Raw genomic sequence first — 16,606 nt, forward strand, 5'->3', positions numbered from 1 at the left:
CTACTGTGTCCAGGTTGTCTCGCAGGGGATACGCCAGAATTGTGGTGCATAGGTGTTCATGTAAGCCTCCGATTGCAGCACAGGGTCCACCCACGGCCGCTCTGATAGTGAATACGTCACACAGACTGCTAGAACATGAGAACATGGGAGGTGGAATATCTTTGGTTTGTTGCATGCACACGTTCTCAACTGAAAGTTAACAGTATGTTTATGGCCTCCTTTACTACCAAGACGCTCTCCCCTTTCTGTTATAACTTGGTAAATATGCAACCGGCGGTTATACGCATCCACTTTGTGATATCTGGCTTTTGCGGTGTTCTTCTCCAGAATGACAGTGACCTTGGGGGGGGGGTATGCAAGTCCCTGTGCAGACATAGCCTCAGAAGACTCCCTTCTCAAAGTGAAATACCTGTTAACTTTGTGGAAAGTTAACTCGACAAGGGACATGATCGGTAGAAATCGAGCTCCCTTCAACACACTGTTAAATGTTTCAGAGAAGTTTGTAGTACATATCCCATATATGCGACCAGCGTCGTGAAAGAGAGACCACATAGTGAACGGGACTTGAACAATATACTCCATGGCCTTGGTACATGCCTCACCGATGAAACACATATCAACTTGAAGTTTTCTTTTTTGCCTTTGGTACGCCGCAGCCTTGAACATGTCTCTCATGTCGTTGCTTCGCACGTGAGTCTTCAAGTTAGAAGCTATGTGGCGAACACAAAAACTGTGATAGGCTCGCGGCTCGGTGAATCCAACGTTAGGATCATTCATTGCTGCAATGATCCCAGGATGTCGATCTGATATAACACAGAGGCCATCTCGTTGCGTGACATGAACCCGAATGCAGCCCAGGAACCAAGACCAGCTGGAAGTGTTCTCCCCTTCAACCACCGCAAATGCTAGCGGAAATACTTGGAAGTTTGCATCCACACTTGTAGCAACCAACAATGTTCCTTTGTACTTCCCGTACAAGTGCGTCCCATCGATACAGATAACAGGCATACAATGTTTAAAACCGTCGATACAAGGACCAAAGGCCCAAAACACTCGTTCAAACACTTCCATGTTGCTGTAGTATACACCGTCCACTAGAGCTTTGTGTTTCCATACGACACACGTTCCCGGTTTGACTGTTGGAGTGCTTTCATGAAGTGCGGAAGTCTGCCGTAAGAACTCTCCCAATCCCCAAATATTAAGCTATAGCTTTCTCCTTGGCATACCCTGCTCTTCGATACGGAACATCGAAATGAAATTGCTTGGAGATGAGTTCCTGTATGAATTCAACTTTCAAGGACGGATCTTTCCGCACAAAGGACTTCACATACTCTGATATTATGGACGAATCCAAGTGTGGGTGATCAGTAGATAGTACTTCAGTGACACAGTTCTCCCGGTACGGGCTTTTGTACGTGACTAGGGTAAAGCCACGCGAGTGCTCACTTGATTTGGTACCCCGTACCATCCAACCACATTTCTTCTTGCATCGCAAATGAAGGACACTCTCATTCGATGTCACTGTGGTGTAGAATTGATTCCTCTGTATAGAATACATCTTCACCATTTTTTGAAGCATTTTCTTACTTTCAAAGTACATCCCCTTCTCAAATTCTCCCCTGAGAACAAAAGATGTATGGCTACCCGATTCGGCCCAATACTGATAAACTTCATAGTTCTCGTTTACCTGACTGAACCAAGGTACGAGAGTTCTAACCAGGGGCTCGCCAACTTCCATGTGTGCAGGTTCAACATCCATGTTCTGAAGTCCATCTTCCTCCTCTCCGCTCTCGGCCTCATCATTTGTATACATATCATACATAGACAATTCGTTATTCACAATAGTTTCAAGATGATTTGGCACAAGTTGAGACAGCAATGCTTGAACATCATCTTGCGTAGGCGAATAACTATGCAATTGCATCGGTGAAGGTGTGACGATGTTTGATGTCGAAGGCCTAGGTTGGCTGGTCATTGCAACATATGCCCCCCCATGTACAGGTGAAGCTATATGAGAACTAAACGACATGTGGAATTGATCGTCGTGCAACATTCGACTGAAAGATCCCATCCCATATTCAGTTGATGGAATGTTGTGTGAGGGCACTTGGAAGGGCTCTGTGTTGTAACCGGAAATATATGTAGATTGTTGTTCTGGACGAGTACTTTGTTGGGTACATATAGGCACCATTTCTACATATATCCAGTGGGAACACCCTTCATTGCAACAATGTTCCTCAAAGCTTTCAAATGTTTATTCGTAGAAACAGGTAACACTTGAACCCCATTGCTAGTCTCAAACCTCATTTTAATGTTTAGTTCAACATTCCTTGGGTTTGAACCAATACTACTATGAACCTCGTTCATCAAATCATTGAAAGTCATGTTCGGTTCAAGTGTTAGTGGTTCCATATTTCCTCTACTATACTCGACACGGGGTCTATCGAACAGAATTTCACCTCTCCACCGGCATAACAAAATTACATTTTGTGCAACCATATTCTACATAACAACCAAAACACATTATACTTAAAGGCGCTCAATCATCCCGAAATTGCCATAATTAAACAACAATGTACATACTTTTCAAATTAACACAGCTTAGAAGCACTAAATCAACATTAATAAACAACATTTTAGGTTATCACAATCACTCAAAAACCAACAATTATCAACCATTATCAACAATTATCAACAATTATCTACACTAACAATTCAACATTTCCAACAATTTTCTACACTAACAATTCAACAATACCAACAATTATCAACACTAACAATCAACATAATCAACAATAACAATTCAAAATTATCAACACTAACAATTCAACATTATTAAGATTTTAACTACAATTCCAAAAACAAAAAAACCATTAAAAAACCCTAGATTTTAAAAACCAAAGAAAGAGAGGGTGAGCACCAAAATCGGGGTGATGTGAGGCTACTCGGGGCTGTCGGCGGCCGGTGGTTGGCAGGCGGTGGTCGGAAGGAGGCGGCGGTGGTTGGGTGGATTTGGGTTGCGTGATAGAGCTTGAGTGAGAGAGAGATTGGGTTAGGGGATTGAAATGAGGGAATGTAAGGAAGAAGAGGGGAATGAGAGGAAGAAGACGCTGCCTCTGTTCAGCGACAAAAACGCAGACACAGTATTTCATTAAACAGGTAAAACGCTGCCTCAGTCAGCGTTTTACCTTATTTTAATTTTTTTTTATTTCACATTTCCAGCATAACAAGTTACGAACTTTTTTTAAAAAAAAACAGTCAATAGGTAAGAATTTTTTCTTAAAAAAAAACCAGGGCATAAAACGCTGTCCGAGACAGCGTTTTACCCTATACGCTTAGTTTGGTAAATAGGTTTGTCATGCAACCAATTTGCAAAATTCTTTTAAGAATAGACTCACTTTGGGGAAAATCCCTGGCTTTTCGCCATCGGTAAAATACCGATAGTCTAAAGCCATCGGTATTTTTTTTTTTCCGATGGATTTTAACCATCGGTAAAAAAAATTAATTTTCTTTTTTTAAAAAAGAATTTTACCGATGGATGGAAGGCATCGGAAAAAATATACCGATGATTAAGCCATCGGTATTTTGAGAAATACCGATGGCTTGATAAAACCATTGGTAACTTACATTTTTACCGATGAATTTTAATAGCCATAGGTATTTCCCATCGGTAAAGGCGCGTATTCTAGTAGTGATAATATATTTCATCATATTATACTTTCATTTATGACTCAAGTTTCATATACTTACATTTTATTTTCTTTTTATTTTCATTTACAAGGGATAAGATAAATAAGTTAGACAAAATAAAAATAATTTCATATAATATAAAATACATAAATTTAGATAAATTAAGTTTTGACGAATTCATACTCCGTATCATATTAATCAAACTAAGTCTAAGTCTAATTCATATGTTTACTACCGTTTCAGTTTCACTTACATTTTATTTTCTCATTTTATTTTTTTTTTTTTTTTTTTTTTCCAATCCTCTCATTTGATTTTGTTACTTTTAATTACTTTTCATTCTTATCACTTCTTCTTCTTCTAATCTTCTTTTCCCTCCTTGTGTTAACAACTTAACACTAATATAACTTGCAGTAATTTTACTTCACATTCTTCTTTATTTGTTTACTTAAATTGGCTTACTCCAAATAATTTCAAAGGACAGTTTATGTTTGCTTATTCTAAATCATTTTGGAATTAAAACTATGTTGTTGATGTTGAAGCTGTTGTTGTTGATGTTGTAATACTTTAGATAAAACACTTGCGTTTTAATATGGATGTATATAATATTTAATCTTCACTAAAAAAAATTGTAAAAAAAAAAAATAAAAAAAATCAATTTGACTGAGACATATCCAACAATCCCACATGACATTTTTTTGGGTACTAATCTAGGTCTCTAATACTCTATCCTAAATTGCATTAACATTACGGAGTACTATATTAACCTTAAGAAAAACAAGTACAATTATCTTATACTTATATTACATTAGTTAATACGAGTATAAGTATTGCTTGTTCAACAACCTATAATTGAATCATACTCATCCAAAGTTAGTTAAAACAACTGATATTTTGAAACGAAAAGAGCACAAAGAATGCAAATAGAACACTTTCAAGTTTCAGAAGTTGCATAGCCAAGTACTTGCATGGAGTACCGTTCAAAAAAAAAGAAAAAGAGTACTTGCATGGAGTAGGGTTAATGCGAGCACGAGGAGAGCAGGATAAAATGAGGACCACTTCATCGAAATAATATAATTTGAGCAGCCTTAAATAATCCGTATAATTTAAAAGGAGGTTGGGTGGGCATGTGAAGATAATAATGTTTACCACACTTCACTTGACATGCCTCCTTCTTCAGTCTTCACATTCTTGCTTACTCTGACAAGCTTATTATACTCTTCATGCTTATCTTTCAATCTTTCACTCATATGGTCGATTTAAATAAAAATTTAAATATCATTAGTATACTTTTTTTTTTTAACTACTCCGTGCTTCAAAATTAGTGATTAATAATTAACATTTAACAAATAATAGTTAATACTTAAACTATTACAGTACATTATTTATAATCTTAATTAAATTGTCCTGGTGAACTATAAGAATATATTAGTGTCCTTGAAGACCAATTTACATGTTACAGCCAATAACTAGCAATTGATTATAAAAAACATTGTTATAAATAAGCAATAATAGTAATTAAAAAAAACTCAAACAACTAGTGAAGCAAATTGACACAAACACCTAGCTAGCTAGTCAACCACGCAATTGTCAAACAAGGTGTAATTTAATACCACTGTACATTGTTACATACTTACAATAACCAAAAACTAACAATCGATTATATAAAATTAAACACTATTATAAATAATCAATAGTAAAACAAATCAGCCAATTGTGATAATCCAATACTACGAAGTATAAGTAAGGGGTTTCAATTTTTTGTAATTTTTTGTTTGTAAAAATGTATTCTCTCCATTCAAGATAGATTTAATTGACTTTTACGGTATCAAAAATACATCTTAAACCGTTAATAAAGAATGGATAGATTATATATATGAATCTAATTATTATATATATATAAAGGGGAATTTTTTCCAGAGTTTTTAGAGCGCCACCTAGGATTTTATTTTTTAAAAAATTATTAGAGCGCCACTTAGGATTAATATTTTTAAAACGCTACAATCAGATTATGCCACGTAAGATTAATTTTTTTAAAGCACTACGTAGGATTATAATAAAAAAGCGCCACGTAGGATTAATAATTTTAAAACGCTAAAATAGGATTATGTCACGTAAGATTAATTTTAGAGCGTCACATAGGAAAATGTTATATTTTAGCCAATTAAAAAAAATGCAATTTATTTTTGATCAAAAATTTTACATTAATTATAAAAATAAAATCAGCGCGTTTTTTGTGTGGTTGGTCACATTGTGTGGGCGGATGAGACACACCCAAACACTGATCAAATAACCCCTAAATTCCTAATCGATTGAGTAACCCTTGATCAACCAAGTAACTCCTGCCCAAGTAATCCCGACCACACGGTGTGACCAGCCACGTACGAAACTTTGTAAAATAAAATATTATTTATTTATATTACGAATTTTATCTAAATATGAGAAAAAAGTTAATAATTCATTTTATAATAAAAAATTCAAGTATTAAGCAAGCGAATATCACAAAGTTTATTAGATAAATATGTATTTAGCAAAATATTTTATTTGAAAAATACAAATAAACAGTGCATCGCACGGGCTTCATCTAGTTATGTTATATTTCACCTTAATTAACCTAATATGATTTTCAAATTTGACTAAAATTTGTCTTATTTTTACACTCCATAAACTTTCAAATATCAAAATACAAGTAATGTGTGTAAAGGATAATAATGACTAAATCATCATTATCATTATTAATTACTGCTTATAGTTTATTGTGTAATCCCTTGATTTACTCATTTAGGTTGATAATCAAAAATTTCCCTAATTATTGTCTAATGTACCTAGATATATTCTCTAATGTATCTAGTCATAGTATAATGTTTACTTATATACTATAAATAGTCTTGTATACTCTTCAATATAATTAAGCTTTTCAACATTCTCTTTCTCATAACTCTATCACGGTATCATGAGTTTTTGATCCATCTTTTCTTATTTCCGCTACTACCATGGCTATACTACCAAACCCTTTGCCGACGCCGACAAATTATGGTGACCATATCAAACTTCTTTCTTGGAAATCTCAACCAAAATCACACTTTTCGCTCAACCCTGGCCTTTTGGCACTCCATATTTCATATACCAAGAGATGTCAATTATCATGGTATCATGAGCTATTGATCCATTCTTTTCCCACTTCCGCTACTACATCCTCTTATAATGGTGACCATACTTGTACTCCTTTCCCGGAAAGCTTCAAACCCATATCAAACTTCTGCTCAACTCTACTGACAACCCGTAGTTCATCTACCAAGAGATGTCAATTATCAATTATTTTTTTCTCCAAACCCCTTATGGAGAAATAATCGCTTTTTGCTATCTACCATATATTGCCAAACATAAACTGAATTCCCAAACTCCTCTCTTTTAATGATGATTATATGTAATTCTTCTCCTAGTAAACAACCACAATTTCAACTCCTTCCTCTATTTCTCAATTTTTTTTTTCTCCTATACTGCTTCATGCAACTCCTACCCTCCCCCCCCCCCCCACACACCCAAAAAAAAAAAACCTCCTTTTATACGTTCTTTTTCTTCTTTACAAAAAAAAATCATTTCTTTCTTTCTCTTTATCTCCTTTAAAAAAAAAAGAAAAAAAAAACCTTCTAATGCTCGACTCTCCCTAAATCCTCTCGGAGAATCACAATGTAATGCAACCCTTCTTACCACCATTTCAATTCATACATTGAACAAGATTTGAGATGTTATATCCAAGATTGGTCTCTCATTCCGGACGTCCGTCTTGCGGGGGCGTGTAAAGGATAATGATGATTATATCAATATCATTATTATTATTAATTATTGTTTAGATTATGTGAATTCCTTGATTTACTCCTTTAGGTTGATAGTCAAAGATATCCCTAACTATTAGCTAATGTACCTAGTCAAATGCTCAAATGTATCTAGCCGCATTCTATTACTTACTCATGTATTATATATACTCATGGAATCAAATAATATAAATCAAGCTTTCCAACATTCTATTTCTCATAACTATATATCATGGTATCATGAGCTATTGATCCATTTATTTTTTTTCCGCTTCCATTACTACTTCCTCTTATTCCATGGCTACACCATCAAAACCCTTTGCCGACGTCGACAAATGATAGTGACCATATCAAACTTCCTTCTCGGAAAGCTTCAAACCTCAAACTTCCGTTCAACTCTTTTTAGCACCCCATATTTCATATACCAAGAGATGCTAATTATCATTTTTTTTCTCCGATCCAAACCTCTTATGGAGAAACAATCCTTTAATAATTTATCTACCAAGTGTTGCCGTACATAAACTCAATTCTCCAAACCCTCCCTTATAGAGAAACAATCCCTTTTTGGCCTATGTAGTCTATCTACCAAGTGTTGCAAAACATAAACTCACTTCTCCAAACTTTTACGAAGAAACTCAAACTCCTTTCTTTCAATGATACAAAATGTAATTCTTTTCCTATGAAAATGATCAAATTCCATCCTTCCACTCCTCCGAAAAAAAACCTCCCTCCTTTATACACTTCTTTTTCTTCGTGTAAAAATAAAAAAAAATAAAAAAAAATCTTTCTCTTTTAACTCCTTTAATTTGGTACCTGCAACTCTCAATTGAAGAACCACCAACATCTTGGTATGGCAATCAACAATCAAGAAGGACACTCATTTTACAAGATTGTACTTTCCCTTCATCGATCGTCCATCTTGCAGGGGCGTGTAAAGGATAATAATGACTTAATCGATCATTATCATTATTAATTAATGTTTATAGTTTATTGTGTAATCCCTTGATTTACTCATTTAGGTTGATTGTCAAAGATTTCCCTAATTATTGTCTAATGTACCTAGATATATACTCTAATATATCTAGTCATAGTATAATGTTTACTTATGTACTATAAATAGTCTTGTATACTCTTCAATATAATTAAGCTTTTCAACATCTCTTTCTCATAACTCTATCAACGTGTACTTGTATGAAATCTTAAGTACGGAGTAATTCTTTTTGTTGTTTCTTATAGACTTGAGTTATTAGCTGTGTGGCCTATTGTCTAGTTGGAGGGTGGACTTTTATATCGATCTATGTGTTAGCATTCATCTGGTCCTACGATTGATTACTTACGTGAATCAATTACACTATTTCTACACATAATTATAGATTTTATATATATGGTTGGAGCAAATAATGATAGGGAAAACTGCATCTAATTTCGTACCTCTATTTATAAATGACAAAATTTATTTGGTTTTATATTTAATTTACATCTATTTCCTTACTGATTCAGATGACATTTTGATGAAGATGTAACACGAAGAAAAGGATTTTGCAAATCATATATCTCAGGGCTATTGATATGCTTTTTTATTATTAACTTCCAAAATATTGATATTGATGTATAATGTTCTACACATGCATGTTTTTGTAAATTTGATAAGGTTTTGAAATGACTGATTCATGTAACTTTCAATAAGTTCAACATCTCTAATTTCACTATAATAAGTTCAATTATAAGCTTGAATAATAAGTTCAAACTAGTCAAACTATATCTAATATTAAGCACTCTAATAAGTTAAAAATTTGTGTTGTTCAAAGTATTCAATATTATTACGTGTCTACTTTAAGTAGTTTTTAATAGTATCTCTTAGGATAATGTTTATTATTTTTCTAAGGGTAAGTAAAATTTAAATGATAAGTACTACTACCAATAAGGCAATAATATTAGATACATAATAATAACCCAATTCTACTCTTATTCTATTCAAATTCACACCTTAAATGATTTGGTTTCACATTAACTAATCAAAATACTAATGAATCCTTTGAGTCTTCCCACTGTTGAGTAATACAGTAGTAATACTAATACATGTTATTTGGGTGCTATTGTGATGTCACAAAAAAAGAAAAAAAAAATGCTTTTGGGGTGCTACTCGTTACTAATTACCAATGTCACTAATTCACTATTACCAACATCATTGATTAGATATTAGCTAATCACTTAATTAGTCTTGCAAGTTGCCACTGTCAACAACTTTTGTCATCATTATTGCTCAATGTCTCTATTATTGTTATTGATATAATAGAACTTGTTAGCTTATCAACATCCACTAATTGGTCTTATACAGAGTACTTAATTAGTGTATTAAGTATAGCAAATTAGACATAAATTAATAATTAAGCTCGTCCACGAGATAAATCTGATCTAATTTATCTTTTTGGTTCACAATTTGTTAAAAAGTGAAAATTACTCCGTATTATTTAAAAAGCAAATAGTACAACATTAAAGTTAAAATTTCTTTATCCGTCGTTTAGTTCAAACACTTTAATCCATGTTTTAAGTCATCAAGTGAATGCCAAGTCACAGTGTGGGTTTGCTTTACTGTCACAGAAACATAGTCAAAGAAACTAGGGGATCAAAGAGTTTCCTTTTTAAAGAGAAAAGAGAAAAGAAAAGAAGAAAAAAAAAAAATCCCTAGCAACAAGCATTTTTGTTCAATATTAATTTCATCCACCATTCGAAACATCTTAGTTTTTCAGTGGACCACCCTGGCTATAAAATCTTGAACATGTGGTAACCATATCAATTACGGAGTACATATAAATGCATGATTAATATTAATAATACAAAATGTACTTCAATTACATACTATGTTTTGGCACCAATTATAGCCTCTAGTTGTTACTATTACTTCAATTACTTGTCAATAAAACTATAAAAAAATGCCTTTTAATCGGATGACTAAAATAACCCACCCTGATTTATCATGTTTGATTGTGAATCAACCTGACTCAAAATTTAATTAATTTACAGTAAAAATTTTAAATTTAATACTCCATTATCCCATAATAATTGACAAATTTGTTTTTTTACTAATCATTACGAAAGTAGTTTGATAAGGGTCTTGTTAAAAAAAATATAAAACAATAAAAAAATAAAATTGATAAAGGTTAAGCAAATAAGTCTTTATAAATTAGAGAAAGTATAACCCATAAAAGACAAAAATTTTCCAAAATCAAGAAGCAAATTGGCCATACAAAGTTACAAACATCTTATCAATCAATTCACACCAAAACTTATCCTTAATCCATGGAGTATTTGGTAACGAGTCTCTATATTTAACACTTTATTAGATGCATGGTATCATTACTTTAATGAAATTTAACTACCTTCATAATTACACAAAAATTAATTACGGTAAATTATTCCCATTCGCATTCATTATTTTTGATGTGACATTTCCTTCAATATTCATTTTTTATGTGTAACGGTGACTAAAATGCTGATGTGGCACCCCTTAACCGGTGGAATATATTTATTTTAAAAATCATAGTACTAAAAATCACAAAAGTGGCAGTTATACTTTCCAGAGAAAATAACAAATTATTTCAAAAAAAGAAAACATAAAATTGTTAAAAGACAGCGAGTTTCTTGTTTTTGTTGTCGGTTGTTGTTAAATTGTTAAATTAAAAAGAGCCAAAAATAAAGGGTATTGATTTAATCAATCAAATGAATTTCCAGCAAATTAATCACAAAATTTTAATCAAATGGCTTAAAATTTCCCTCCTATCTTCCTTATTGTGGGGCCTGCTACAGATAATCCCAGCTGTTAGTGGCAGTTCCCACCTTCATATTTCTCTCTCTAACTTTCTCTCTCCTCTCAACCCTTCTTTCCTGGATTTTTTTTTCTCCTCTTTGGCAAGATCTGGGTAAATTGTTCTTATCTTGCCAGGAGAAGAAAAAAGGGGCAATTTTCCCAAATATTAGAATTTAAATTTAATAAAGATTTAATCTTTTTATTATTTTTGTTGGTATTTTAGGATATAATTTGGGAAATAAGAAACAAATTTAAGAGATTTTTGACTTAGATCTTGCCAAAAGAGGAGAAATTCCCAGGTATAATTTCTCATTTAATTTTTATTTCTAGATTTTGGTTTATTTGTTGTAATGCTAATTAAATTGTTACAAGTTTTTTGGGTGTTGGAGATCTTGGCATTTTGGTTTCTGGGTATATTTCATTTCTCCAGAAATTGATCTAGGTTGTATAATTTTCCATTTAGTTAGAATGTGATGATTTTTGTATGAAGATCTGAGATTATTTAATTAATTTTTGGGATTTGGGAGATATATTCAGTTTGATAAGTCAGTGTTAACTGTTAAGTGGGTTTGTTGGTATGTTGGTTCAGCATTGCAATATTATTTCTTTATGTATTTTTATGGTATTGTATATTTTATAGATCTTTTCCTAGGTTTATAAGTTTTAACTATGATTATATCTTTGAAGGAGTCAATGAAAATATAGAAATGTATGTTTCTTTATACAATGAGTGTGTAAATTGTAATTAGGCATTATATTAATATCACTTTGTTGCAATGTTTTCAAGTGGATGTTACCTGTGCTCGGAATCAAATCCCATCTACATTACCGCCCTTTAATTGTCATGGATTAATTTTGCTTGTATGCTTATTGTATTAATAATATGGTAGTTGTAGTATACTAGTATTTGATTTGTGTAGACAATTGTACTGCCATTTATTAGGATTTGTAACTAATTTATTTGAATTTTAATTGAAGGTTGATGAGCTAGGAAATGGGGAAGAAGGGTTGGTTTTCTGCTGTGAAGAAAGCCTTAAGCCCTCAGTCCAAGAAAAACCAGGTTAATTTAAGACTCTTGCTGCTTAATTTTTTAATGCACTAATATAAATTTGTAAGTCACTTTGATTAAGATTTTTTCCTTGTATTTTTGTGTAATAGAAGTCCAAAACCAACAAGAAATTCACTGAGGAAAGTAAGAGCTCTGAGGTTGTTATTTCGTCTGAGCAAGTTACTGCTGCCCCTCCTTCTGTACCTCCCCCTCCTCCTTTGCCTTCAACTGGTGAGACTAAATCAAATGAAATCGATGATGGAAATGATCAGAACAAGCATGCTTATTCGGTTGCGGTTGCCACAGCCGCTGCTGCAGAGGCGGCTGTTGCAGCAGCCCAAGCTGCTGCTGAGGTTGTTCGTCTGACTACTGTACCCCGCTTTGCGGGCAAATCGAAAGAGGAAATTGCCGCTATTAAAATTCAAACTGCCTTCCGAGGGTATCTGGTATATCTCGTTTTCTTGTGCATCTCATATTCTGCCCTTTTTTGTTTTTATGGTGTATAATCTTTTAGCCTTTCCTGCCTCTATGTGTCAATGTGTCAACTTTACCAAATTATTTGAAGATGTATCATATATGGGTTTCATCAGTTGAAGGGTGAAATTGTGTGTATTAGAAGTGGATGCTTTCAATGATTGAGGTGTGTATTTAGGAAATGTTTCATTTAGGATAGTACTGAGACTTTGTCATATGTTTTATCGTCATGATGAAGTATAATTAAGATTACCTTACAGAAGTAGGCTCTTCACGTGTTAGTAATTTAGAATCTTACTTTGGAGGTTTATTAAATCAATTTGCACATATTATTCACTAGATGCATGAAGAGTTAGTGATATGATTGTTATTATTTGTGTGCTTCAGCAAGTTTACTTTGGGTGATTGAGAATTTATTTCAAAGGAAATATGTTCATATTATTTGTTTTGACCAATGTGTAGAATGAGGCATTTCGCATTTTAATTTGTTAAGACTAGATGTGGAAGGTATGTAGAGCATCAAAATGCATATGTTAATATTCAGTATTTAGTTTTATCTGATCGGAAGAGCTTGTGACCAGGCAAGGAGAGCTCTACGGGCTTTGAGAGGGTTGGTGAGGCTTAAATCATTGATCGAAGGGCAGTCTGTGAAGAGACAGGCTGCAACAACCCTAAGGTGCATGCAGACACTTGCCCGTGTGCAATCCCAAATTCGTGCTAGGAGGATGAGGATGTCAGAGGAGAACCAGGCTCTTCAACGGCAGCTGCAGCAGAAGCATGAGAAAGAGCTTGAGAAATTGCGAGTAAGTTTGTCAAATTACCTCTTATTTCCTTTTCATTACCAATTTACTTTATTAATTTTATTTAGGTGATAACATGAAACTTGTGCCCCTTCTAAAGGATTTAAATTTCATGTACAAAAGTTAAAATGGCAACTGTAAATCATTAATAAAGTTTGAAGTTCAAATTTCTCCACACTAAAAAAATAATAAATATGGTTGAGGTCAAGATAATGTTCCAAATTCATCACGATGAGTTTGTCCTGTATTTTACATAGCAAGAGTGTCATGTCCTTCAGGGAAAGAATTCATGAAGTTACATGCAAGTCAGATGAGTAAATTTCTTTCGATAAGGTTTAGAAGTCAACTAACTTATATCCCATTTCAGATGGATGAAATATGGGATGATAGCACTCAGTCTAAAGAGCAGCTTGAAGCCAGTATACAAAGCAAGCAGGAGGCTACTATGCGAAGAGAAAGAGCATTAGCTTACGCATTCACTCATCAGGTATTATAATGTCTTCAAGACTTCAACATTATGTTTCAATTGTTTGGATGTTAAATTTCATCTTTTTGTATTTTGTGGGAGAAAAAACAGGAAAAAAGTCAATGTCTAGGCATGTCATGTAGATGTATGAATTTAGTCTTGGTGGATATGAATTATTTTTATCTAGCTTGAAACATAGTCCTAATTTATTTGTTCTATGTGTAGAAGGCTACTTAATCATTTTGGTTTAATTGACTTAATTGGATCTTCTACTTTTGGCAGCAACTTAAGAAAAACAACAAAAATTCAAACCCAACATTCATGGACCCGAACAATCCTCAGTGGGGCTGGAGTTGGTTGGAACGATGGATGGCTGCCCGACCATGGGAGGGAAGAAGCACAACAATGGATAAGGAAACTGACCAAGGCTCTGTGAAGAGCTTCCGTACACTCTCTGTCGCGGGTGAAATAAACCGAGCATATGCTCTTCGGGACCTTAGTGTTGACAAGCCTTCCCCAACTGGTCAAAGGTCAAGCCGGCCTCCAAGCCGCCATTCTCCTTCGACCACCGGGCGTGCCCCATCTTCAGGCCCAGGATCCAGAAAACCAAGACCCGAGAGCCCCAAGGCAAATGGGTGGGCCCCGGAAGACGACACGAGGAGCATGATGAGCATCCAGTCAGAACGTTACAGGAGGCATAGCATTGCTGGCTCATCAGTGAGGGATGATGAGAGCCTTGCGAGCTCTCCTGCAGTTCCGAGCTACATGGCATCAACAAAATCCGCAAAGGCCAAGACAAAGCTTCCAAGTCCCTTGGGGGTAGTTGAGAGTAACGGTACCCCACCTGATTCGAAGCCGCCATCTGTGGTTGGGGGATCTGCCAAAAAGAGACTGTCTTTCCCTGCCTCTCCAGGTCCTCGGAGGCATTCAGTCCCTGGGAAATTCGAGAGCACACCAGTGATTCGTACTGAGATAGCTGTCGGCAATGGTGAGAGCCGGTAGGCAAATTACATCAGGATCAAGACATTACAGTGAATTCGGCTGTTACCACAAGTCCACAACACAGGGTCTCTAAATTGTTATCTTCTGAGTTTCATGTGCAAAAAGGAAGGAAGATAGAATAAGAAAAGGACTGCTGTAGGGGATTGTTTGGCAATTGTTTGTATTTGTTATTGATTTGTTGTTCTTTCTACACAGAAGAAGAGCTCTTTTCAATTGTCTTATATTTCTCATCATTAGGGAGTTTCATCTGAGTTAGTCAAATTTGTATTGTAATAATTTATATAAATTTGTTTCTTTTCACATTTTGTCCTGAACCACAATTTGTTGTTTATTCGATATATGTTGTAACTTCAAATTTTCATGGAAGATAACTTCTTGAAAGGATGTACTCTGAAATATATGTATGTCTTGCTCAGCTTTCAGTAGCAGTAGTTTTGCACAATCAAGAGTCCCAATTCTGATATGTTTTCCATTTCACAGAAACTTGTGCGTGACAGTCTCTGGTATCTTTGGGACATGGTGACTGATGAGACTTTCGAGTAGTAGAAACATGACACTCAGTAACCTAATTCATCAGTTATATCATTTTATGTAAAACCAATAGTCACGCTAATAGCGTAATTGAAAGTATAGAATTAATAGAATGTGACAACTAAATTCATATCGTAAATTATTTATCTGGCCAAGAAAATACGTTTTATAGTAAAATGTCAAATAGGCTGAGGTAATTCTGTAGAAAAGTTTTAACCAAAAAAAAAAAAAAAGTAGAAAAGTGTAAAAGGAAATGCTTTGCTTATGGAGTCAGTGACAATAAAAGATAAAGGGAGCAAATTAAAAATTCCAACAAGATCTAGTCTACTGTGACAGTGGTTCAACTGACCTCTTTTGAGTAAAGGAAACTAAATGACTCTTTCCACCTCTTTCTCTTATCTGTTTGCATTTATAGAAACTTCATGTTAACGCAAAGTGGAGGGGGAAGAATAGAATTTCATCATTCACAAAAGCTTACCGTACTAGATGTACATGTGAGCTAATGGCTCATCCATTGTAATATTATTTGCATTGTAAATATAAATTATGTAATCCTTTTTGAGGCCGATTACTACTTTGTGAAAGTGGTCATTTGAGTGGACGTAGTGATTATTTTGACGAAGGCCTATATTTAGGCCCCGTTTGGTTTAATGTAAAACATTATCAATGAAAATTAGTTTAAAGGAAAACATATATTCAAGTAAAAGCACATTTTCAAATTAGTTTTCTTTTATTTGGTTGCATATATGGAAAGTTAAAGAAGGGAAAAAAAAAATAGGAGTGAGAATGTGAGAATAGATAAGAGGAAAGTAAAGAAGAGGTAAGGAGGAGGAAGAAAAATATAGCTTCACTTGTTTTGTGAAGGAAAATGTTTTTCATCATTAATAATGCAATTTTCTATCATTGGGATATTTTCCACCTCTTCACAAACCAAACAAAAGAAAATGGAAAAATCATTTTTCATGAAACACATTT

General features: G+C 34.1%; 2 protein-coding genes across 2 annotated transcripts; one reads left to right on the plus strand and one right to left on the minus strand.

Annotated features, from left to right (window-relative positions):
- Positions 1–1,071, minus strand: LOC110710442. Its single transcript, XM_021888734.1, has one exon. The coding sequence runs from the start codon at positions 1,069–1,071 to the stop codon at positions 1–3; it is 1,071 nt and encodes a 356-aa protein (XP_021744426.1).
- Positions 1,072–11,288: 10,217 nt separating this feature from the next.
- On the plus strand, positions 11,289–15,515 carry LOC110710466 (protein IQ-DOMAIN 1-like). Its single transcript, XM_021888770.1, has 6 exons — positions 11,289–11,609; positions 12,289–12,370; positions 12,469–12,804; positions 13,414–13,635; positions 14,000–14,119; positions 14,381–15,515. Exons 2-6 carry the CDS (start codon positions 12,305–12,307, stop codon positions 15,098–15,100), a joined length of 1,464 nt encoding a protein of 487 aa, XP_021744462.1. The 5' UTR covers positions 11,289–11,609; positions 12,289–12,304; the 3' UTR covers positions 15,101–15,515.
- The last annotated feature ends 1,091 nt before the right edge of the window (positions 15,516–16,606 follow it).

The sequence above is a fragment of the Chenopodium quinoa genome, unplaced genomic scaffold, assembly GCF_001683475.1.
Source record: "Chenopodium quinoa cultivar QQ74 unplaced genomic scaffold, ASM168347v1, whole genome shotgun sequence".
NCBI classification, from domain to species: domain Eukaryota; kingdom Viridiplantae; phylum Streptophyta; class Magnoliopsida; order Caryophyllales; family Amaranthaceae; genus Chenopodium; species Chenopodium quinoa.